The 24,670-nt window shown below is 50.9% G+C and overlaps 1 protein-coding gene across 1 annotated transcript in view; it reads right to left on the reverse strand.

Moving 5' to 3' along the window:
• Positions 1 to 304: 304 nt before the first annotated feature.
• The window catches only part of KIF20B (kinesin family member 20B), an 870,233-nt gene continuing 845,867 nt past the window's right edge, over positions 305 to 24,670 (reverse strand). Inside the window, exon 34 of the mRNA XM_086921981.1 lies at positions 305 to 488. Within this exon, the coding sequence (XP_086778107.1) occupies positions 411 to 488 (78 nt within the window). The 3' untranslated portion in view covers positions 305 to 410. The remainder of the gene's footprint in view (positions 489 to 24,670) is intronic.

The raw sequence follows: 24,670 nt of genomic DNA on the forward strand, positions 1-24,670 counted from the left end.
TATTCTAAGGTAAGGAATCTATCACTAACGTGTCTCTTTCAGATCTAAGAATTGAAACATAGGTCTCATGCTCTGCGAAGGTAATCGTATGAGGAATTTAAAAAGCGTTTCCGTCTAACGGTGGGTGGCATATCTTTACACAAGAGGACTGAATGGTGGACATGTGTTGCCAGCCCCCTCTTCAATATACCGGGAGCAATTATAAACTTGAAATGTTTAGAGAACTATAAAAATCATGACTCCTACCTAGAGTTCGAGTGATGGAGTTTCCAGCAAACACTGCACATTAATAATATTTCAGAGAAAATGTACATAACATTTTTTATTGGTTACATAAAGCAATCTATATTATTTACATTACAAAACTTTTTTTTAAATTACACATTAACAGTTTGCAGGATGAGAGTTGACTATTTTGCTGTTTTAGCCCGCAGTCGTCTCTTCATTATCAGGTGATCGCTTTCCTTTGTATTTTTATCTAGAATAATCTAGAGAGAATAAAAAAAAGCATTAAACATATTAGTGTTGAATACATTTTTCTGGATTCACTTGCAAAAACCACAAAAACTGTGGATGGTCGTAACAAGGTGCTGCAAAGGCCAATTGTAAAGGCAGAGAAGTTTAGTAATTCAGCAACTCTATACCAATGATATTAGGGTATCAAATGTTTATCAACATATTTGCTTCCTCATCACAGCAACAAACCACTATTCTAGGCGCAGGTTAGGTTCTATCTAATGGTCTGGCCTTAGCTGGGGAGTAATTTCTTTTACTCTTTGTATGTGGCACAAAAGAACACGTTACTTACCTCCGGTAATGCTCTTTCTGGACGATCCTCTGTCTAACTGCAGAATCTTCATCTTTTAGAATACTTCCCAAGCGCCAGAGACTGGATCTGAAAACCTTTTATTCAACAGTGCTCCAGTGGGCTACTAGGTGACACCGTGTGGCTCAGTGATTGGTCCTTTCAGCCCCATGCAGTTGGAGAGCAGAGATGCATATAAGCGCCATCAGTTTATTATGTTCCTTTCCACGCTTTGCAGAGCCTAAACAAATGCTGGTGCCAGTTGTAGGAAGGTACATCCTGACTATGGTTGCCCCCAACTTTTTGCCCTGTGTTTTAGCTGGTTTTTGACATAGTCGACCTGGGATCCTGCCAATCAGGACCCCAGGCCTACTGCTCTCTCTGTAAAATGGATTCCATGTACCTTAGGTACATTTCCAATTGGTACTGGGCCACCTTATCAGACCCTGTAACTCAGGGCATAGGTGTACCCAGGGCCTACCAGGGGCTGAAGCATGTATTATGCCACCCCTGGCTGGCCTCCTAAATTTGACACAACTGGCTGCATGACAGCTGGGGCAAAGTCGTGTAATCACCCTTTGCTGTAGATATAGTATACCTATATCTAACCCTAAAAATGGACACACCGATTCCTATCAGTCACTCCTATGGCAGGCCTTAACAATCCTGAAGGCAGAGTGCTTGGAATCGTGGGAGATGGTGCTCTGGCATGAGCTGAGCCTGTCTGCAGCTTGCGGAACCAAGTCCTAATAGCTGTTCCATGATATCGCATACCATATACTCTTAATGCATTATAATCCTCGCGGTTAAATGCTATCTTTGGTATTGCTTTATCAAAACATGTCGAGTAAGGTGTCATACGAATTGGAATACTAACCCCTCGCCAATTCTGGCGACGGGGTTAGCATTCCACCCTTCTAGAGGGACACGACATGTATGTAACTGTGAACCCCGGTTAAAGTTAACTGAAGCCTCAGCTCCACAAAATGGATGCTGCCACCACAGACACGAGTCTGACCTCCTGCTGCTGGGAGTCCTTCCAGCGAGGGAGGCTTGGACAAAGGGTTTCCTGCCCGGGGCGGTGCTAGCACCATCCCAGACAGGGTTTTGTGTATCCTGGGTAGGCAGGGCTTTACAGGAAGGTGACTGCTGAGTGGCACCCCGGTGCTCACTACGCATAGGCCAGTCAGAACCAGTTCCAGGGGCACACCAGCCCCTGGCCTGGGGAAAGTCCGGCATGGGAGAGGGGTGTAACCACCCCCCTCCTAGTCCCACCCATAGGCAGGACCTAGTCACCGGGTCAGCCCCTTTTTTAAGTATAAAGATAGGAGCAGGCCCCCTGTTCAAATTAGATCATCTTTGGAATCAAGACACGACTTTCTGCGAAAGGACATCAAGATTTCTTCTTCAAGATTCTCCCTTGTGGCTAAGGAGTAGTCACCCTGCATCCGCAGGCACCATCCTAAGAACACTGCGGTCTGCTGCAAGTCCTTCCTCCGGAATCCGACGACCCAGCTCGACGAGACCCGGCTTCCCTGGCACCTCTGACCTCTACTCACCTCTACAGCAAAGCTGAGAACCGTGAGTGCGACGAGACCTCGAGGGACCGACGATCGCCAAGACTGCACAACTTCTTTGCAACAAGCCCACCGAGTCTTCCACTGGTGAGTGCTTTGGGGTCCGAGAAGCCCCAACCCTGAGCAGCTCCAGCACCGAAGATCAGCCCTCCAGCATCTCCACGATCTGCGTGGGGCCCTTCTGCTTTTGCCTGTTCACCGCATTGTTTGGCTACTAGCCGGCTGGCTTGTGGCCTTCTTAACGACGCCCGACGACATCACTGCTGCTGGTCTGGTTGCTCCAGACTGGCCCTTGCTTCCTTCTTCAAGAGAGGCACCCCGGACCCTCCTGGTCCACTCCAGACGCCATTTTGAGTCCACCGCGTGGGCTTGAATTTGCCAAGGCTTTGTTGCCCAATCCTGGGTCCAGCGACGCCGACAGCTCGCTCCTCCATCCTGGTCGCCGACAACGCCTCCTGGTCCGTGAGATCTGCGAGCACAGCGTCACCCACTCACCTAGCCGAGGTGACTACCATCCGGTGCCCTCCTGGTGCCACCTGACTACTGGCTCGTAGTCACGAACTTGGTCCCCTCTGCTTTCAGGTGTCTTCTATCATCGATCCAGGCTTGGATCCATCGAACCTTCTTCACTGGTCGCCTGCCAGCAACTTCTTTCTTCCAGGCTCCCGGTCCGTCTACGAGGATTCCCGACGTCTTTTGAGACCTATGCAGCTGCAGCCCCTGGGCTAGGTAACTTCGGCATTTCGGTGCCCCAGCATAGCCTCACTATCCAAGGGTCAGAATCCACTTTCGTTTTCCTCCCACCAGGTCGGGTTCGCCCGAGAACACTAACTTTGCAATTTCTAGCTACCATAGACTTTGTCCCGCATCACGCGTGAGAGTGCACACTCTGCACCCGAGTCCCCTAGGCCTCCTAGAAGTAATCTGAAGATTCTATAGTCAAGACCTAGCGATTCCAAAGCCTATTAGTACTGTACTTACCTGCTAGTAATTTCGCATTCCACTTTCAGAGTATATGGTTTTCCGTGCCCCTCGGGCATTTGTATATACTGTGCTAACTTAAGTATTTTCGTAAGAGTTTTGTTTTGTGCTTAGTACCCTGTCCTCATAAAGAGTACAGGGCTGTTGTGATTCTTAATAAATATCTTGTTTATTTTCATAACACTTGTGTGGTGTCCTTTCACTGGGTGTTCAAGGGGTACATGTGTGGTATAACAGCTGGCTTAACACGCCCTCTCGAGTCTTCAGCCTTAGACTGCTCGTATCCATGCTACTAGGATAGCTGGTCTATAAGGTTGACTTACAACCAATCATCAATAAGGGTTGTTTGGACTGATACAAAGTGTTCACTAGAATAGTGAACATTATATATCAGGCCAACTTCTCACACCAGTGAGCCGAACTCTCTAGCTTAGGCCTTTTAAGTTAATAAGTGCCCGCTCCACAGAACGGGAATGTGGGAGGGTGGTCAGAGTCTGCAGTTAGACAGATAATCCACCATAAAGAGCTTCACAAAAGGTAAGTAACTTGCTCTTCTGACGTATACTTCGAACAGCAGATTCCTCACATTAGGACAGATACCAAAGTAGTACCTCCCAAGTTTTTGGATGTGCAGAAACTTGGAGACCAAAGGTAGTTGGTCTGTGGAGGGAACTCAGGCCAAAAACCCCTGGGGACCAAGAAAACAAAATGTTGTTCCCACCAGACCCGGTAATGAAGACAGTATTGCTTCATGATCGTATGCAGGGATGTCCATGTTGCGGACTTCAGATGTCTAGTACAAGCACTCTGCGAACCAATACAGTGATAGCAGCCATAGCACTGGTGGAATGCGCTGTGAGACATTTGGGGCTGCTTCCTGACCAATGTGTAGCAGATCTGGACTAGGATGACTATCCACCCAATGGAGACTTTCCTCTTCTTGCAATGGGTGAGGGAGAACAGGAAACGCTGACAGGGTGTTGGATTGCTCAATCAATCACAAGTCTTCGAAAGCGCGGCAATTCGCACATGAGGGTCTCAAGGCGCTGAGGTGGGGCTAGAGGGGGGGGGGGCTAGGGGGAGATATGCAGTTCTGTCAAAGAGCCAGGTCTTGAGGTCCTTCCTGAATTGCTGCACTGTTGGTGATTGCCTGAGGGGCAGGGAGGGAGTTACAGGTCTTTGCAGTGAGATAGGAAAAGGCTCTTCCTCCAGCTGTGGTCTTGCAGATCCGTGGGATGGTGGATAGTGGCCAGGGCCAGTTGAGCGGAGATGTCTGTTGGCATTGTAGAAAGACGCAGTGGTTGAGGAATGCAGGTCAGGCGTTGTGTGGAGGGCTTTTTAGGCGTTCTTAAAGTTATTATTTTGTTAATAGGTAGCCAGTGAAAGTCTCAGGTGTCCGGTGATGTGGCTGCGGTGTGGGATGTTAAGGATGAGTCTGGTATAGCAGTTTTGGATGTTCTGCAGTTTTGAGTTTCTGGGTGCCAATGTAGAGTGCATTGCCGTAGTCTAGTCTGCAGCTGACAAGCACATGGGTGACTGTTTTCCTGGACTAGGTGGAGATCTATTTGAAGATCTCTCAAAGTAGGCAGTGAGTGGGGAAGCAGGACAACAAAACATTGATTTGGCAGTTCATTGAGAGTGAGGAGTCAAGAATGATGCAGAGGTTTCCTGCTTGGAAAGGAGTCGTGACCTTCAGCAAGAATGCTACCTGCATCAACTTGTCGGGAAAAAAGGTGGTGAATGGGGGTTGCACTGAAAGTGCCTGGAGTTCACTCACGTAACATGATGAGGAAGAAGACAGTCTTCAAAGCTAGGAGATGCTCGAGCAACTATGCATCGGCTCGAATGGCATACAAGGGAAACATCCAGACTAACTTAAGGTCCCGCTGTGACAGCACAAATGACTTGGGACGGAACACGTGTTAACCTTTTAATAGATCTAATCCGAAGACGTGATTTGAACAATGGCAGTTGCTCTGCTAAATGCAGAAAGGCATTAAGGATCAAAATAACATTGAATAGGGTGCATTGCAATGCCTTGCTATAACAAAGAAAATGGTGTTCAACAGCTTTGCTTGTAAGTGGTCTTGCTTGTAAGTGGTCTTGCTTACAAGTGCCTCACCGTTCCATACATTTTCTCCAGGGGCAACAAGGATGACATCCAACACGATAGGCAACAGCTGAAATGCAGAAGGTTGCCACCACTCAATCTCCATTCATGTAGGTGTAGATTGTGCAGGTTTAGGTAGAGGATTTTGTCCTGTTGCTACGACAGACAAGCCTCCCAAAGGGGTAGCCTGAATGGGGGACAGATGCTCATTCCCTGAAGTACCATGTACAAACTATTGTGGCCCAATGGGGAGCCACTATGAAGACTTAGGCCTGGTTGTTCTTGATCTTTTCTAGAACTCTGGGCAGTAGGGGCAGAAAAGTATAAAAGTGAACAGTGTTCCATTCCAGCTGGAATGCATTTCCTAACAAGTGTTCTTGCAGAAGCTATAATGTGCGAAAATTGGACACTGCACGTTTTCGATGTTAACAAAAAAAGATCTAGTCAGGGTTCTCCACACTGTTGGACGATACCCTGACCCACTTCTGGACGTAAAGAACAAGTTACTTACCTTCGGTAACGATATATCTGTAAGAAACATTAGTTAGTATTAGATTCCTTACCTTAGAATATCCCCAGGCGTCAGTCTGGATCCGGAAACTTTTGCGTAGCAGTACCCCTGCGCGTCGGTAGGCATCGTCTGCAGGCGTCCCCTGCGGCTCCGCGTCCGTCGTCGGCGTCGTGCGCCGTGATGACGTCGCTGGAGTATATAGACGCCGCCTCCGCGCGCTGACGTCAGTTCTTTGTACACAGCTTTTCCGCGCCAGAACACGCAGAGCCATGTGAGAACAAACACTGGTGCCATTTGAAACTAGGGCCCTGAAAGGGATGTCCTTAACCCTAGGTATCAGTTCGCAGAACGGGGAGGATGGGTGGGTCGGTAAGGAATCTAATACTAACTAATGTTCCTTACAGATATATCGTTACCGAAGGTAAGTAACTTGTTCATCTGAAAGAAACACGTTAGTATTAGATTCCTTACCTTAGAATAGATACCCCAGCAATACCAACCCGGTGGTGGGTCTGCGAACCAATACATTCCTACACCAGAAAGTCCTGGAGGACAGAACGGCCAAAGAAGCCATCCCTCCGGACTTGACTGTCCAGGCAGTAGTGCCTCGCAAAGGTGTGCAGCGAGGCCCACGTAGCCGCCTGGCAAAATGTCCTGCAAGGGGACTCCCCGGCCCAGGGTAGTAGTAGCCGCCGTGGCCCGAGTGGAATGGGCCCTCAGCCCAACAGGAGGCTCCTTCCGAGCCAAAGAGTAGCACGCTTTGATGCAGAGGACGACCCACCGAGAGATGGTCCGTTTATGGATCGACCGTCCCTTCTTCGCACCCACGTAGCCAACAAACAGTTGGTCATCCACCCGGAACTGGCGTGTGCAATCCATATAAAATGAAAGCGCACGTTTTGGGTCCAGACGATGGAGCCGCTCTTCATCCTTTGAAGGATGCGGAGGCGGGAAGAAGGAGGGTAAGGTGATGGACTGCCCGATGTGAAAAGCAGAGACAACTTTGGGCAGGAAAGAAGGTCTAGTTCTCAGAACCACCTTGTCTGGATGAATGGACAGGAAGGGAGGTTTGACAGAAAGAGCCTGGAGATCACTCACTCTCCTGGCAGAGGTGATGGCAACCAGGAAAGCCATCTTTAAAGTCAGGAGACGGAGAGGACAGGAATGAAGTGGCTCAAAGGGAGCACACATCAAGAAGGTCAGAACTAGGTTCAAGTCCCACTGAGGCATCACAAACGGAACAGGCGGATACATGTGGGTGATGCCCTTCAAGAATCTCGTTACAACAGGAGACTTGAACAAAGAAGACTGATCAGGAAGCCTTAGAAAGGCTGAAAGGGCCGAAAGGTAGCCCTTGATAGTGCCCAGAGCAGAGCCCTGCTGGGCAAGAGAGAGAAGAAAAAGAAGAACCTCGGAAAGAGGGGCAGAAAGAGGGTCCACAGCCTTTGCTGTGCACCATGCCACAAATCTGTTCCACCGACAGGCGTATACCGACTTTGTGGAGGGACGCCTGGCTGCCAGAATCACATCACAGACTTCAGGAGGCAAGTCAAATGGCCTCAACTGTCGCCGCTCAATCTCCAAGCATGGAGGTGGAGACTGGACAGGTTCGGGTGGAGGACCGTCCCCTGCTGCTGCGACAGAAGGTCCTCCTGAAGGGGCTGGCGGATCGGGGGACCGACTGACATGCTGAGTAGCTCGAGATACCAGTACCTTCGAGCCCAGTCCGGAGCCACAAAGATAACTTGGGCCCGGTCGCGCCTGATCTTCTTCAGCACTCTGGGCAGAAGTGGTATAGGCGGAAAGGCGTATAACAGACCGCAACTCCACTCGCGCCGAAAGGCGTCGACGTGCGAGTGCCGTCTTGGAAACTCCAACGCGCAGAACTGATGACATTGCGCGTTCTCTTCTGTGGCGAATAGATCTAACCAAGGCTCTCCCCATTGCAGAAAGAGGCCTTGCGCCACGTCCGAGTTCAGACGCCATTCGTGATCCATCGAGCACCGACGGCTGAGTTCGTCCGCCCTGGCGTTCAGAGAACCTGCCAGGTGTTGAACCGTCAGAGTCACGCCCTGACGTTCCAGCCATTGCCAGGGACGCAGAGCCTCCTGGCAAAGGGTCCACGACCCCACCCCGCCCTGCTTGTTGCAGTACCACATGGCGGTGGTGTTGTCCGTGAACACCTGCACTACACTCCCGTTGACAAAGGGGAGGAATGCCTTCAGTGCTAGACGAATCGCCCGTAGCTCCAACAGGTTTATATGGAGCCGGGACTCCGCCGGAGACCAGATGCCTCTGATCTCCGCCTCTCCCAAGTGGCCTCCCCAGCCCTGGAGGGACGCGTCCGTCACGACAACGTGCTCCGGTTGGGGAAGGGAGAGGGATCTGCCTCTGACCCAATCGCGGTCTGTAAGCCACCACTGCAGTTGTCTCGCAGTGCCCTCCGAGATCAAGACGTGGTCGGACAAGTTGCCCTGATGCTGGGCCCACTGAAACTTCAGGTCCCACTGCAGAGCCCGCATCCGCCACCGGGCGTGATGCACCAGCAGGATGCAGGAAGCCATCAGCCCCAGCAGCCGAAGCGTCAACCTGACCGAAACCCGGGATAGCGGCTGAAAGATGGGAATCAAAGCCTGTATATCCCGGACCCGCCATTCCGGAGGATAAACCCGAAACTGCGCCGAGTCCAGAACCGCTCCGATGAAAAGGAGCTTTTGAGAGGGACACAGGTGTGATTTCGGCACATTGATGGAGAACCCCAGCTCGTGCAAGAGGTCTGCCGTCATCTGAAGGTGGTGGACGACTGACTGGGGCGAGCCCGCCTTCAACAACCAGCCGTCTAGGTAGGGGAAGACTGAAACCCCTAACCTGCGCAGATGGGCTGCGACCACCGCCATCACCTTTGTGAACACCCGTGGGGCGCTGGTAAGGCCGAAGGGGAGCACGATAAACTGAAAGTGCTCCTGGCCTACCGTGAACCGCAGGTAACGCCGGTGGGCCGGCAGGACGGGGATGTGAAAATACGCATCCTGCAAGTCCAACGCTACCATCCAGTCTTGCGGGTCTAGAGCAGCCAAGACCTGAGCCAATGTCAACATCTTGAACTTCTCCTTCCGGAGGAAGCCGTTGACGTTCCGTAGATCCAAGATAGGACGTAGGCCCCCTTTGTCCTTCTTGGGCACCAGAAAGTAGTGGGAATAGCAACCACGCCCTACTTCTGGCCCAGGAATGCGCTCGATGGCCCCCTTGGCCAAGAGGGCCGTAACTTCCTCCTGCAGAAGTGTCAAGTGGTCCCCCGACACACGGTGGTTCTGCGGTGGCATGGCTGGAGGATTGGTCTCGAAGGGGAGGGAGTAGCCCCTTCGGACGAGTTGCAGCACCCACCTATCCGATGTGATGGCGAACCCTGCCACCCACTGGCGTCACATGGGCCTGAAAGCACGGACTAGGAGGATTTGGAGGCTGATGCTGCGGGGGGAGGTGTGGCCTGACCCCGCCGTTGACCCCGACCGCCTCCACGGCGGTTTCCACGGCCGCCACCGCGTTGATAAGATTGTTGCGGCGCGTGGCTGGCAGCACGTGTGGGGACGCCCCTTCCTTGGCCACGAAAGGAGCGAAACGAACCTGTTTGCTGGCGCTGGGTCGAGAGACCCAAGGACTTGGCCGTGACCCTGGAGTCCTTGAAGCGTTCCAGCGCGTGGTCCGCCTTGTCACCAATCAGGCGACAGCCATCAAACAGCATGTCCATCAAGGCATTCTGGACATCTGCCGAAAAGTTGGCGGATCTCAGCCAGGAGTGGCGACGAATCGCCACCGTCGTGGACATCGCTCTGCCCAGCGAGTCGGTCGTATCAAGACCACACCGTATGGAATATTTTGCTGCGTCTCGGCCCTCAGCCACAGCCTTGCCGAGCTTCGCCCGCACCTCCATGGGGCATTCTGGCAGCAGTTCCGCGACCGTATCCCACACAGAGTGGGTGTAGCGGCCCAAGAGGCAAGCGGTGTTGCAAGACCGCAGTCCCAAACTCAGGGACGAGAAGACCTTCTTGCCATACTGGTCGTATCTCTTAGATTCCAGGTCGGGCGGGGCAGACGGGAATGCGGTCTGGGAAGTCGAGGCCTGGATCACCAGACTCTCAGGGGTGGGATGGGTGGACAGGAACTTGGGGTCGTCCGGGCACGGACGGTGGCGTCTGGCCACGTTCCTATCAACAGGTGAACCTGAAGAGGGCCTGGACCACGTGCCCAAAAGAACGTCCGACAAGGCTTCGTTAAACGGCAGCAGTGGCTCTTGTGGGCATGACTGCGGTTTGAAGACCTCAGTGAGGATGTTAGGCCTCATGGCCGCGACGGGGAGCTCAAGGTGTAAGGCCTTGGCAGCCCTCCTCAACACTACTGAATAAGCAGCCCCCTCCTCCGATGCCACGGTAGGAGGCGAGACAAAGCCAGGGTTAGGAGAGTCGTCCAGACCACTGGCATCACCCAAATCACCTGTCCAGTCCACGTCGTACTGACACTCACGTGACAGAGGGTCCTCAGACCCCTCCCAACCCTCTCCGTACTCTACATCATCTCCATATTCGGAGTCAACAATGTAGACCTGCTCCTCGGGGTTCACAGGCCCCATCGGCGTCGAGGCCGGCGTCGAGCGACGCCGGTCCGACTCCGCGTCCGGATTCGGGGAGGGCATGGGGACGCCGCCGTCCGGAGCCGGCACCGGAGAACCGGCGCCACGCGGGGACGGCGTCGGGGGGTAACCCCGATGGAATCGGCGCCGGAGAGGCCGGTAGACCGGCCGGCGTCGACCCCGAAGGCCCCTGCGGCACCGGGATCGGAGCCGTCGGCGGCACCGGGGCCGGAGCACCCGATGGCGACGAGGCAGGGACACCCGAACCGCTAGGGCCCCCGGACGGTAGCACTGGGCCCGAAGGCGCCGTAGGCCCCGTCGGAGGCGTGAGCGCCCTCATGGCCATGAGGAACGCCTCAATCTCCTCGGGCGTCGCGCCTAGCCCAGGGACCGGAGGGTATGGAGCAGGCCGCGCCGGCGACTCACGCGGAGCCGCGGGGGTGGGGTCACCCGAATCCCCCGGCCGCGTCGCGCGAGCGTCGGGGGGGGGGGGGGAGTCGGAGGTACGATGACGACCCCCCGACTTCTTGTGCTTCCTACCTGAGGAACCAGACGAATGGTGACGACTTCCGGAGCGCTCGGCACGGCTCCGCGACCGCTCCCTGGACCTCCGGCCGGACCGGGACCGCTCTCGACGCAGGGCCGACACCCGGAGCTTGTGCAGCTTGCGGGACCGCTCCCGTCTAGCCTTATTTGTCATGGCCCGGCAATCGACGCAGGCGTCCACGTCGTGGTCGGGGCCCAGGCACCGGAGGCAGAGTTGGTGATGGCCCGTGACCGACATCGTGCGGTCACAACCGTCACAATTCTTGAAACCGGGCATCCTACCGGCACCAAAAAGTATAAAGAAGTTTACAAAACTTGTCAAAAGACCGGAGTACTGCTCTTCGGATCTGCGCTTACTGGCGCGGAAAAAAGAAGAACTGACGTCAGCGCGCGGAGGCGGCGTCTATATACTCCAGCGACGTCATCACGGCGCACGACGCCGACGACGGACGCGGAGCCGCAGGGGACGCCTGCAGACGACGCCTACCGACGCGCAGGGGTACTGCTACGCAAAAGTTTCCGGATCCAGACTGACGCCTGGGGATATTCTAAGGTAAGGAATCTAATACTAACGTGTTTCTTTCAGATTGCCCCTCCTGATCTGCCAGATGCCAGCTGTTCAACTCACCTGATTTGGCATTCAGGTACCATGCCAGTGGCGTTCATGACCAGGAAACGGCCCTAACATGAAAACCTACTCCAGAGGCTAAGAGCCTTCGGGAAAAGGATCCAAAATCCCACTGTACCCAGTTTGTTGCAATACCACAAGGTGGTATCTGTGAAAACCTGCAGGCGCCTCCCCTTGATGGATGGCAGGAAGGATTCAGTGCCAAATAACCCACAACTCAAACATACTAATATGGAGCTGAGCTTCTGTTGGAAACCAAAGTCCTCTGATCTCCACATGGCCACCCCAGTCTAAAAGGAACATGCCTATCACCACTTCCAGCTCAGGGAAGAGACATCGGTCTGCCACTGGACCAATTTTTTTTGAGGAGCACCACTGCAGATTGTACGCCATCACGTCTGAAACCTGAAGGATATCCTTGATGCTGGACCTATAGGAACTTCAGATTGCACTGTGTAACCCACATATGCCAAGGAGCACACAGAAGGCTAAGAGTTAAAGAAGCCTCAGAGCTTCTCTCACTGTGATCCAGGACTGAGGAAGAAACATCAGGTCCTAGTCCAAATGTCTTGGACTTGCTGCACCGAAAGGAAGGCCCAGAACTGCATTGCATTTAAGACCGGTTAAATGAATGGAAGCCTCTGCTTAGGAATCAGGTGTGGCTTTGGGTCTTGAATAATGAACGCCAACAAGGAGGTTCACTGTATTTTATAGGTGGTCTATAACGGATTGTGGTGAGCCTGCCATCAACAGCCAGTCATCAAAGTAGGGGGAGGCTAATATCTTCAACCTCTGAAGATAAGCTGCAACCACCATCATCACTTTCGTGAACACCCAGAGAGGGGCTGATGAGGCAGACAGGGTGCACAGCAAACTGAAAATGTTCCTCACTTACTTTAAACCACAGGTATTATCTGTGGGACTGCCAGACAAGTACAAGAAAGTATGTGCCCTGCAGGTCGAAGGACTGCATGCTGCATCCAGGGCAGACATGATCTGGAACAGTGTGAGTATTTTGAATTTGTCTTCCGCAGGAAGGCATTCAGGTGTCGAAGGTCGAAAACAGGCGGGTTACCTCAGTCTTTTCTCGGTACAAGGAAATGTACGAGTTACATACCTTCGGTAATGATGTATCTGGTAGAGACAATTCTAGCCGCAGATTCCTTAACGTAGAATTATCCCCAGGCGTGAGACTGCATCTGGAAAATTTTCTTTGCCAGAGTATCTCTGCGCACCGGGAGGACGGTACAGCATGACTCCGCCCTGAATTCCGCGCGAGTGACATCAGCGAGGTCACATACGCCCCACCCCGGCGCGATGAGGTCAGTATTCTTCTGAGAACTTTTCCGCGCCACAACGTGGAGCATCACAAACAAAACTGTTAGAATATGGGAACAGGAGCGAAAACCAGATACCCAGAAAGGACAGAAGCAAATGATGAGGAAGAGCACCATTCGGAAAAGTGCCAGGCACAGTGGCACCGAAGTCCTAGAAGGGAAGAGCAGAGCACAGTTACTGCAGGGCAACCCCGCAAGTAGATACAATATTCTCCCCGTAGACAGAAAAAACATGTGAAAAAAGGTGCAGCAGACGAAGAAGCCTGCAACCACAGACCATTAACAGTGAAGGACAAGAAGTCCAGAACAGACGAGTAACAACAAATTACCCTAAGACAACACCATCAGGGAGAGTCGCATCCCTTAAAAAGAGCTAAGGCCGAGGCACAGCCAATAGACCCCAACTCAAAAGACTGCATATGAGCGAGAAATCTCAAGCAATGAAAAGGGGAGAAAGGTATGGTCTGCGAGAGAGCCCCACCAGCGTGGAAGAGCACAAGGCCCAAACAGGGGATGTGTCATTGGAACTGAAAGGATGGTCCATCCCCCACTAAGCAGAAGGAAGCAAGAACGAGGTGAAGAGAGGCCATGATACCCCAAGCCCATCCAAGGTACAAGGGACATCCGTCAGAAAGCCCAGGAGGGACAGAAAACGGCAGAGGAGTACAGAGAAAGAAAGTCACCCCAAACTCCAAGGAGAAGAGGTGGAAAAGGAGGCTAAGCCCACCACCAACAAACACACACACAGTGAAGGGGACAGCTCAACCTGTCACAGCGGTGAAACAACGGACAAGGCTGAACGGCTAACAGCTAAGAAAAGCCGGCAGGAGATGAAAGACGCAGCCGCGCAAGGCTCCAGCTGAACAAGATTTAAAACACAAGGACCCACGCCAGGACCCACAGCCATGGACCAGAAAGAGCAGGCGGTTGCAGCCGGCCGTGGGCAAGCACCACGAAGCCGAGCACCTAGACCAAAAGCCAGGCTCAAGACGAAAATTACAAAAAACTATTTGATGGACAGAATGTAGATCAATGTCTTACATTCACCCCAGTACAATGATCTGGGCCTAAATCCATCGTTTTTTGCACTCCACACCACCCTGGGTTAGATAATGGCTTTATGCAAATCAGCTCTGACCCTGTGCCCCAAGGGAACAGTCCAGTCCGAACTACACAGCCATATCTTTCCCAGACCGGAATCAAGCATCCGAGGACCGGACCGGTTTCGAGGTAACCCAGGGTGGTGTGGAGTGCAAAAAAACGATGGATTTGGGCCCAGATCTTTGGACTGGGTTGAATGTGTGACATTGATCCACATTCGGTCCATCACCTGTTTTGTTTGCAATTGCCGCCATAAGTGCGCTGGGGATGCTCAGACGTGGGTCCCAGGCACTCCACACCACTGGAGTCAAGCTAGCCGGGCTGATGAGAGGTGTTACCTTGAAACCGGTCCGGTCCTCGGATGCTTGATTCCATTCTGGGAAGGACATGGCTTTTGTAGTTCAGACTGGACTGTTCCCATGGGGCACAGGGTCAGAGCTGATTTGCATATCGCCATTGTCTAACCCAGGGTGGTGTGGAGTGCAAAAAAACGATGGATTTGGGCCCAGATCTTTGGACTGGGTTGAATGTGTGACATTGATCCACATTCGGTCCATCACCTGTTTTGTTTGCAATTGCCGCCAGAAGTGCGCTGGGGATGCTCAGACGTGGGTCCCAGGCACTCCACACCACTGGAGTCAAGCTAGCCGGGCTGATGAGAGGCGTTACCTCGAAACCGGTCCGGTCCTCGGATGCTTGATTCCATTCTGGGAAGGACATGGCTTTTGTAGTTCGGACTGGACTGTTCCCATGGGGCACAGGGTCAGAGCTGATTTGCAAATCGCCATTGTCTAACCCAGGGTGGTGTGGAGTGCAAAAAAACGATGGATTTGGGCCCAGATCTTTGGACTGGGTTGAATGTGTGACATTGATCTACATTCGGTCCATCACCTGTTTTGTTTGCAATTGCCGCCATAAGTGCCCTGGGGATGCTCAGACGTGGGTCCCAGGCACTCCACACCACTGGAGTCAAGCTAGCCGGGCTGATGAGAGGCGTTACCTCGAAACCGGTCCGGTCCTCGGATGCTTGATTCCATTCTGGGAAGGACATGGCTTTTGTAGTTCGGACTGGACTGTTCCCACGGGGCACAGGGTCAGAGCTGATTTGCATATCGCCATTGTCTAACCCAGGGTGGTGTGGAGTGCAAAAAAAGGATGGATTTGGGCCCAGATCTTTGGACTGGGTTGAATGTGTGACATTGACCAACATTCGGTCCATCACCTGTTTTGTTTGCAGGCTCAAGACGAAAGCAAGGCCACTGGGACTCAGATCGACTCACGGAGATCGGTTCCAACAAAAACTGACCCACTAAAAGAAACGGGACCAGCTAGGAAAGAACAAGAAGACTGAGGACGAGCCAAGCCGTAAACCAGAATACAGGAAAAAATACTCCCCATGGAACACCAGACAGAACTTGGAGCACCGCAAGCAACACCCAGAAAAGGATGAAAGAAACCTCACCAGTGGAATACAGCGACACGATGAGGGGTGAGGAACCTCAAAAGGGAGTCCACACCCACCCAGTGTAGGACAGAGCTATACAATAGCTACAAGTACCCCCCCTTAGGGTAAGACACGTCCCAAAGAAAACATGGAAACCACACTTAGGGAAAAAATCTTGCATCAGAGAACAAGAACATCAGACCTGCTGCAGGAACCACATGCGGCTTAGTAATCAGCCCAAAAAATACACACTTGTCAAAAGGAGTCGAACCAGCGGCCAACAGAAGAGAGGTGCCAACCAAGTGACATTGAAGTCACATCAAACCACACAGAATATCTAAACGGCCCACTCAAAACATCAGATTCAAGGAGCAAGTGGGATAACTTCTCCCATCAAGCCCAAAGGATCAACAGCCAGCCTACGGAGGGAGAGGCAGACTGACTCCCGCAAGGAGACGCTGAATGGCGGAGTACGCAAGAGTGTTAAACAAAAGGACCCCATCAAAGGGCAGATCAACCAGACGTTCCCTAATATTTTCGGGAAAAACAGCATCCCGAAGTCAAGCATGGCGACGGAGAGCCACAGAAGTGGCCATTGCACGGCCGAGAGCATCGGCAACATCCAAGGCCGCAAGGAGAATAAACGCGGCCAACTCCCGACCATCCAACACATGGTGCCGTAGATTAGTACAAGCACACTCATGGGAGACATGAGAAAGAAGGGACTCCGCAGAATCCCACAGGTTGGAGGTAGCCCTGGTCAAGACACAGAGTGTTGAGGGCCCGCAGGGCAGCACTGGAAGAGGTGAAGATGTTACGCCCCCATGAATCCAGCCACCGGGACTCCTGAGATGGAGGAAACACCACAGGTAAGGACGGAAAAGCCCTCCGCAGAAGGGAGCCTTGAGTGAAAGGGTGGAAGTAAAGGCAGACAGGGTCATGCGGAGCAGGACGGTGGCGATGCAGGAGTGGCTGAGGCACCGGAGCACCCGTCGCAGGATGCCACCAAGCCCCCAGAAGAGAATTGTGGAGCGACCCTTCAAAAGGAAGGAACAGCTCCCGTACACCAGAGCCCTGATGGAGAACCTCCAAGAGATGGTCTGTGGGGAAAGGGGAGACATGCTCGCCCACCTGCAAAATGCCAGTGGCCGTGGAAATAGCCCGAACTTAGGCGGCATCGGCCTCTGTAAGGCGCCGCAGGGGATAAAGCAATTGCTCCGTGGGCGACGGCTGCAAACTGAGCCGTACGTCCCAAAGTCCAGCTCTAGGAGGGAGCGGCCCGCCCCGACATGGTGGTGGATCCACGGACACGTGGGAAACCTGTGGGGCACCCAGGGAGGGCAGAGAGGCCGGAGGAGGGTCCAATTGTGGACAGGAGGGCCCAAGGACTTAGGCCGCGGGGATGGCGAGGAACCCTCCCAGGAAGAAGCCGGAGTAAAGGCAACAATGCGGCACCCTGTCTCCAGAGAGGAAGAAACCAGCAGATGACCAACCTCCGGAGAGGAGGGAACCTCCTCCTTAGAAGAATCGCAGACTCAACGCCGTGGAATCCTCCACAAGCACTGGCTCGATGCCGACCGGCGCCAGAGTGGACATCGGCGGCGCCGAGTGACCACCTCCACCACGTGATCCCTAGGAGACTGAGGCGGGGTTGAAGCCGGTGCGGCTAAGATACGACGCCGAAGAGGCGCAGGCTCGACTTCACTCGGGGCAGCCGCGTGCGGAGAGGACTGAGAAGGACTCGGGAAAACACCCCAAGCCCCGGCCTCCACCTGCGCCACCACAAGGGACAGGGCGGAAAGCCTCCGGCACTGAAACAACGCCGGCTCGGCCTCTGGAGAGGCAGCCGCCTGCTCTGAGGGCGACTCGGGGACAAGCCCTGAGTCTCTGAGACCTCTTGTGACGCCACAGGGAGCCCCGTAGGGACGCCACGGGTCGAAGAGCGGGGCCCGAAGGACTACACCACAACACCACCCTCCTACAACCTGAAGCCGAAACCTTCGGTGCCAGGGCCAAAGCAATCAGTGACTCCGCAGAAGGCCCCGCGCGAGTCAAGGGATCCACAAACGTCTCAGGAGGTGGAGGATGGGCCAAAGAAGCCTGCAGAGCCGCATCGTAGGCTGTCCTTTGGGCCCTAGTCGCCCCGACGCCGGAAAAAGGTGGATAGGGTGGCAACTGGTGGGGCGCACGTCCCGAGCGAGGACAAGACCTCGGAGACAAACTGCAGGACCTACCAGCTGGCGAGAGACGCCCTTGGGGCCATGGCAGGGGCGATGCCGCAGATTGAAACAGAGTTTCCTGGCATCCGAGGTAGGGGACGGACGTTGGGAGGACACCGAGAGGGAGCACCCCCCCCCCCCCCCCCCACTGGATGGGCATGCATCACAAAGGGCAAACTAATGCAGTTTGGTGCCTGCTGAAGCGGGGGAAGGAGGAGGGGTGGGGTGGACTGATGCCCCTGCTGCCACGTGCGCTACCTTCCAGAACCATGTCCTCAAAAGGACTAGAATGACTGTACTTCTTAGGGGAGACCGCCTTTGCCTATACACCAATGATCTAGAATAGCCCATGAAATGTTTGAATTATAGTGGAAAACCCCAGCAATCAGTAGTATCCAGGCCAGTAGAGAACATATTTGGCTGCTTCTTGCCCATCTTGAATTGTCTGAGTCAGGGAGGTCCTATAGTTTTCTGGGACCGTGAGCACGATCTCGCTGGTAATGTACCACATGGCATGCATGTAGCGGCCCGATAGGCGGATATTAAATGACTCCTACAGAAGACTTCTAGATGAAAAAATATGCTTGCCAAAAATCTCAATCTTCAACGGACTACCAAAGAGTACGAGTCATGTAAAATTAATTGGGGTACACTTTAATGGTTCAATCCTGAGCTACAAGCTTAATAAAGAATGTTTTTAGGAAAATCAGGCTCGCCAGGAGCTTGTCTGTGATGCATGATCACCTGCCTATTCACCACTGGGCAGGAACAGGGGTTTGACCAAGTGGCCATCAAGGTATTGGTGGGGACCTCATTAAAAAGGAGAAGAGGTTCCGATGTGGCTGGCCAGGCTGCAAAATTTCTGTAAGGATGCTCATTTTCGTCTCAACTGAGGGCAGCTGTAAATCTAGTACTGTATCTGCCCACCTGAGCACCACTGCAAATGAGGCCCTTAGGGTCAGATGTACGACCATTCAGTTTTTCGACTTGCCATTTGTGACTCGCAAAATGGAATATACTGTGTCTCAGACACATTTAGCGATTCTCAATTGGGTTTGCAAATGACATGCCTCATTAATATTCATGAGGCAGGTCACAATTTGCGGCCCACTGGGAATGAACTGTAATCACAGGGATGTAGGCCTGCTGGGGACAGCAGACCACCATGTCTGTGTTTGCCTTTTAAATGAATAAATCTTTTCTTTCAAATGCAGCCTGTATTCCTTGAAGGAAAATGGGATGCAATAATTTTTTTTTTTTTTAAAACAAAAGTTTACTTTTAATTTTTTTTAAGGGAAGGCAGTGGTCCGTGGGAACTATGCCTGCTCGTAAAAAAAAAATAATTTGCTGCCAAACACAAAGGGGAAGGGGCGCCCTGGGAAGCCATTCCTTTTTGCGACTGGCTTACTACCAATTTGAAATTGGTGGTAACTGTGATTATTTTGCAACCGCATTTGCGATTGCAAAACAATTTTATATCCCCTGCGACTTGATATTAGGAAGGGAACGCCCTTGGCACGCCCTTTCCTAATAGCAACTGCCAAACCCTATTTTGCGAGTCGGTATTAGGTTACCAAATGGCAAAATAGGGTTTGTACATGCTACAACTCTTTTAGCAGTCATAAATGGCCCGGTTTCCGGTTTGGGACCCCTAAAAACAGGCTGACCCTTTATTCCCTTGGTACCCATGTGGTGAGACAAATCCTGCATATAAGGTATCAAGCTTACCATCATCTTCCAAATCAATGTAAAAGGTACTACCTATCTAATGAGTGAGTGTGGAGAGAATAGAGCCTCTGCTGGTGTGTTCACCGTGGTAGAGGTCAGAGTCAAGATATGTTGTCAGGTTGCACTTTTGTAATCCCGCAGCGTGACATCAGTTGAGATCGGGCTGAAGCCAGGTTAGTGTCCATCATTTTCACCCTCTACTGTTGCCAGTGGCATCGATAAACAGTCAACATGGAAGGGTCTGGTGCAAGTCCTGGAGCCAGAATAAAAGCTTGTCCCAGTCAGTACGTTCCCATAACCAGTCCCAAGTGTTAGGAAAGCATTTAGGAAGAAACTGTATTTGATAACCTGACCACAGATTAATTGGGGCCAAAAGGTGTGCCAGAGGTGCACCAAAAATCTGCAGCATGACCACCTAAAGGCTTACATCTGCCAATGGCACAGAGAACTCAGTGAGCACCGGGATCATCTGAGGAAACTGCTTTGCGTCAGATTACCTAGAGTGTAAACCACTCACATTATGACACCCTGGCACCTTCTCTTTAGGTTCAGACTGGCAGGATGGAATAGACTTCTGCTTAGCTTTTTTAGATTTGCGATTGGACTTCAAATTACATAGAGAACTTCAAGTGCGAATTTGACGACTCATGGGACCAGTCTTGGGAGATAGGACAGAGTCCACAAGTTGGAGTGGGATATCCGCAAAGGCCTTGACAGATACTTTTGTTTGCTAACATTCAATTTCAACTCCAAGTCCCAGATCACCTTTGGGGCGCACATTTATTGCACAACTTGGACTCTTGGCCAAAGCCCAGACACCAAAGACGCACTTCATGTTGGTCTGTTACCGAGACTTGTTTTCAGCACTTGTGGCATTGCTTGAAACATACTTTAAGGTGGGGACATTGTTCCCTAGCACAGTAGAATTTGATTTAGAACCCATCGGAAGACCGCTGTTTATTCTGTGCACTAATAGTTGCATTCTATGACTGGCAAAGTAAGCCTGCATGTTTGTTTTGGGTTATGTTTTATCCTAATATATGCCCAAAAAACAGACAACTTAGCATGTAGAAGCTCAACCTGCTTCACATCACACCACATGACAAACTTTGGCCAACGGCCTGAGAAGATGAGACTTTTGGAATGACAGTGAGCAGACAAAATAGCATATAGCACCCCTAACATACGATCAAAACCGCTCACCTGGTACCGTTTAATCACAATGCATGAAGTATAGATTGTGATGGTTTTACTGCAGTACTCTGTCCTACAGATGGGATAGCAGATCCTATTAAAGAGGCCAAAGAGGAGGACAGATGCGCAGGGTGAGCAGTTTGATGTACCTGACCCTCCGAACACACCATAACCAGTTTATGTGGGCACATCTGACTTTTTTTCAAGACCCACATGATAAGAATCAGAGGCTGACTTCCAATCAAAGGCAGACCCTTGTTCCTACAGAACCGCGATTAACCCTAAAGTGCAAAAGATCAGTCAGTGCCTTCTGAGGGAGCAACCCGATTTATCGAGGGAATGCCCCACTGAGAGAAGATACCCAGTGACCCTTACTAATCGCCACTATCGATCCACTAGATAACACTGGCTGAACTACTCTGCCCTGATGTGAAGGATCCTGCCAGCTCACTGATAGGGAGACCCAGTGCAGGTTCAGCCACTGCCACAGAGCTTTGAGACAGATGGCACAGGACCCCTGAAACACCTATGCTGTGCACTTTTATTTTGGTGACTGGTATCATCAACATTTCCCCAGGGACAGAGCTATATGACAGGTACATACATTGTGAACGTTTTGGCTTCTTTACCCTTTGTTTGCATGAAATTTGAAATTTCCAGAAGATTTGGTATTTCCAGTTAACTATCATGCACGCAAAGAGAAATACATTTAAAAAAAGCCGGCAAAAAAAAAAAACGTTCACCAACTGTTGAATTATATATATCATAACAAATCGTATTACATTGTCAGAGATGATTGGCATGACTTACTGGACTCATCTGAAGGGGAGCCTCTGAGTTTTCTGTATCATCTCATGCCATTGATCTGCTCTCCTCGACCTGGCGGGCTCTCGCCCCGACAGAGGACTGTGAAGCCACAGCCCTGTCTTTCTCCCCAACCTGAAGGTTTTGCGTTGAAGCACATGATCCCTTCAGCGTGTTGGACACCTGTGGATACATTTCAGTTCTTGCACCGCTGGCTGCAATTCAGTTTTTTTTATTACTCTAGTTGGCAGTGACAAAATTTCTCCTGATGTATGCCACTTAACCTTAATATAGGATAGGTAGAAACATGTCATCAACCTCTCAGTTCATCTCTGTCCCTTGGGATAGGAATAACACTAGAATCATCAAGAGGTAGTTATAACCCAGTTTTTCACACTACGCTTGCCACCTCACACCCACAACGTTTAGATCACAAAGGCTCATCTGCATATGTACCACCTAACAAACTGCTGCTCTCTACTCTGTGGAGAGTTGCAGCCCACACATGAGCCTACACTATGATGCAAGTGGTGTGAGGAGAGACCCTGTGATGAAGCATGCCACCACAAGGTGGCTAAGGTTTTTGTCCTTAGAATTAGACTATTTTGCCCTAGTACGGAGACCTTGAAGTAGTCTAGCTTTGGAACTACCCACTGTCTCTTTAGACCACAAGCATTTTTGTGTTATTTAAAGTGAATAGGAAACTACCCTCGTTTGCCTTTTATCTCCTTGTAACACTCTAGTGTATTGCTGATCTACTACCACAAGAATTGAAAGCCAAGTGGCTGTATCGCCTGCACTGTCAAAGGTCTGTTAGAAAACTGGTGTCTCCTCCTATATCACTGCCCAGGCTTGTATCTAGTTGACTGAAGCTTTCTTTGTGAGTCTGTGGCATTTGGTCAGTGTCTCAGACCAATCCCAGGAACAAAAAAGTGGGGCCTGCGGTCTTATCACCTTGGGCTTTGCATGGTGGCATGTACTTGAGTTTCGGAATCTTTTTCACTCCTAGAAACGGTCGCCTTTGCTGTTGCGAAGCTAGTTTCTTGTTGGGGAAAATGAGCACCTGTGCGCCTTCAATTTGAAACAGACTGTTCCGTTAGGTATTTTAGAGACTGACTAAGGCAGTAATTCGGCAGTTGTAATAGATCTAGGCAGCGATTTTAGAGAGGGAACTGGAGTTCTATAAACTGCTTTAATGAAGAAATACTTAGTCCATGTGGCACCACTGTACCACTTAACAGCTCTCCCAGGAACAGCGTAACACTACACTTGTTCCAGAAGTCCAACAATATAAATATTATTTCTTCCCTTCATATCCTTGGTACAGTATTCCAGGAAGTGAACTGTCTTGTAGGTCTTCAAATTGTTTGAGTTCTGTGACCTCTGGTACTAAAACTAACAGCAGCACCACTGCCTCCAACACCCAGTTCACAATTTAATTTTCTTATTTTCTTCTGATCTGCATGCTGTAAAGTGTATCAAATGGTTGTGTGCCATTTTTTGGTTTGTAGTACTGTGCTGGCATCTGGTATAACCAGCACTATGCAATCGGTCAATCTGGACATGCGTTGTTGCAAGGACATCTGTAGCTGTGTTTATTGATGCATGATTTCCATCTGTTCAGCGGTTGTGCTATTTGGCATCTTGCAGTGTCATAGTTTTCCCCTTTGTCATCCATTGATTGCGGGTTAGATTGGTGCAGGAATAAAGCACAAATCTTTATGTGCCTCACTAGAGATGTTTTATCTACATACGCCTTGCATTCCCCCCTAAGCACTAACCTTTGCGCGCCACAGAAACCATATTAGTTACATGCTTATGCAAGTATGTGTGCCCACTTAAACAGCATAGCAGGCCAGTAACGGTTACATACTGTACAGCTTGCTAACAATGGTGTCAGTGAAGCAAAACAGCACAGCAGGTGGTAACACAGATATTGTTGTCTGGGCCTAATATCCCCCTGTAAGCCCCCCCCCCACACAATAGTACCTGTTGGTATACCCCTCAAACTGATTACTTTTTTGTATTATACACTAGCGGCTAGCCCTTCCCTCCATGCAGACGTCCCCCGTTGATTTCTCCCCACTGGGGAGGAAATACTCCTTAATTCTTATCTTGGTATTCTGAGATTTTTTTCTGTTTTATCTTCCATACTAATATTATAAAGAGAGCCCAAACATTTGAGGCGGGTAATCTCAGTAACCGCAGCACCAATCACAACACCCAATACAGCGTTGGAAAGGGCATTTGCAGCAGAAGGACATAGGCTATGCAGACGGCCACTACATACATTTAAAAGGTAAAAGAACCGTGCCAGCAAAGTAGTCCCTTGTGGGTGTGTCTGCGTTCTGCTGGGGGCGTGTGCTGGGGGCGTGTGGTACGTTCCGCCCTTCATTCCATGTGTGTCGTACATACAAGCGCCAATTACGCAATTGCGCAGCATCAAGGGGGACGCTGGGGCCGTGACAAACGCTGTGGGCATGATTATGGGGTGCAGGGGTATTTAAAGGGACCAGGGTGGGATTCATTTTTAGGGTGTAAAAGGTAATAAAATAAAATAATGAATAAAAATAATATAAGTAATGCAATTTAAAAGAATAAATGTTTTAATTAAATTTAAAAAGTGTATATATATATATATATATATATATATATATATACACACACACACATATATACAAACATATATTTAATCTTTTAATAATGTACTTTTACAATATATATGACTTTACCACACATGCATTTGCGTTATAATGGCATGCGTGATACAGTCATATGCGTTGTAAAAGTCTTAGAAATGATGGCTTTGCGGAGTAATAGTCCTGCGTTATAAAAATTGCGGAGTGATGGTATGCGGGATGTTGGTTTGCGGAATATCACATTTGTTTCCCGCTGTTCTTATTTTTTTATGACCCACACCGACCCTCTTCGGCAAACCTAGCCCTGAACCCTAAAAATACCCCTGCACCCCCAAACCTAGCCCTGAACCCTAAAAATACCCCTGTACCCCAAAACCCAAACCTACCCCTGAACCCCAAAACACAAACCCAGCCCTGAA

This window comes from Lissotriton vulgaris, chromosome 5 (genome assembly GCF_964263255.1).
Source record: "Lissotriton vulgaris chromosome 5, aLisVul1.2, whole genome shotgun sequence".
NCBI lineage: Eukaryota > Metazoa > Chordata > Amphibia > Caudata > Salamandridae > Lissotriton > Lissotriton vulgaris.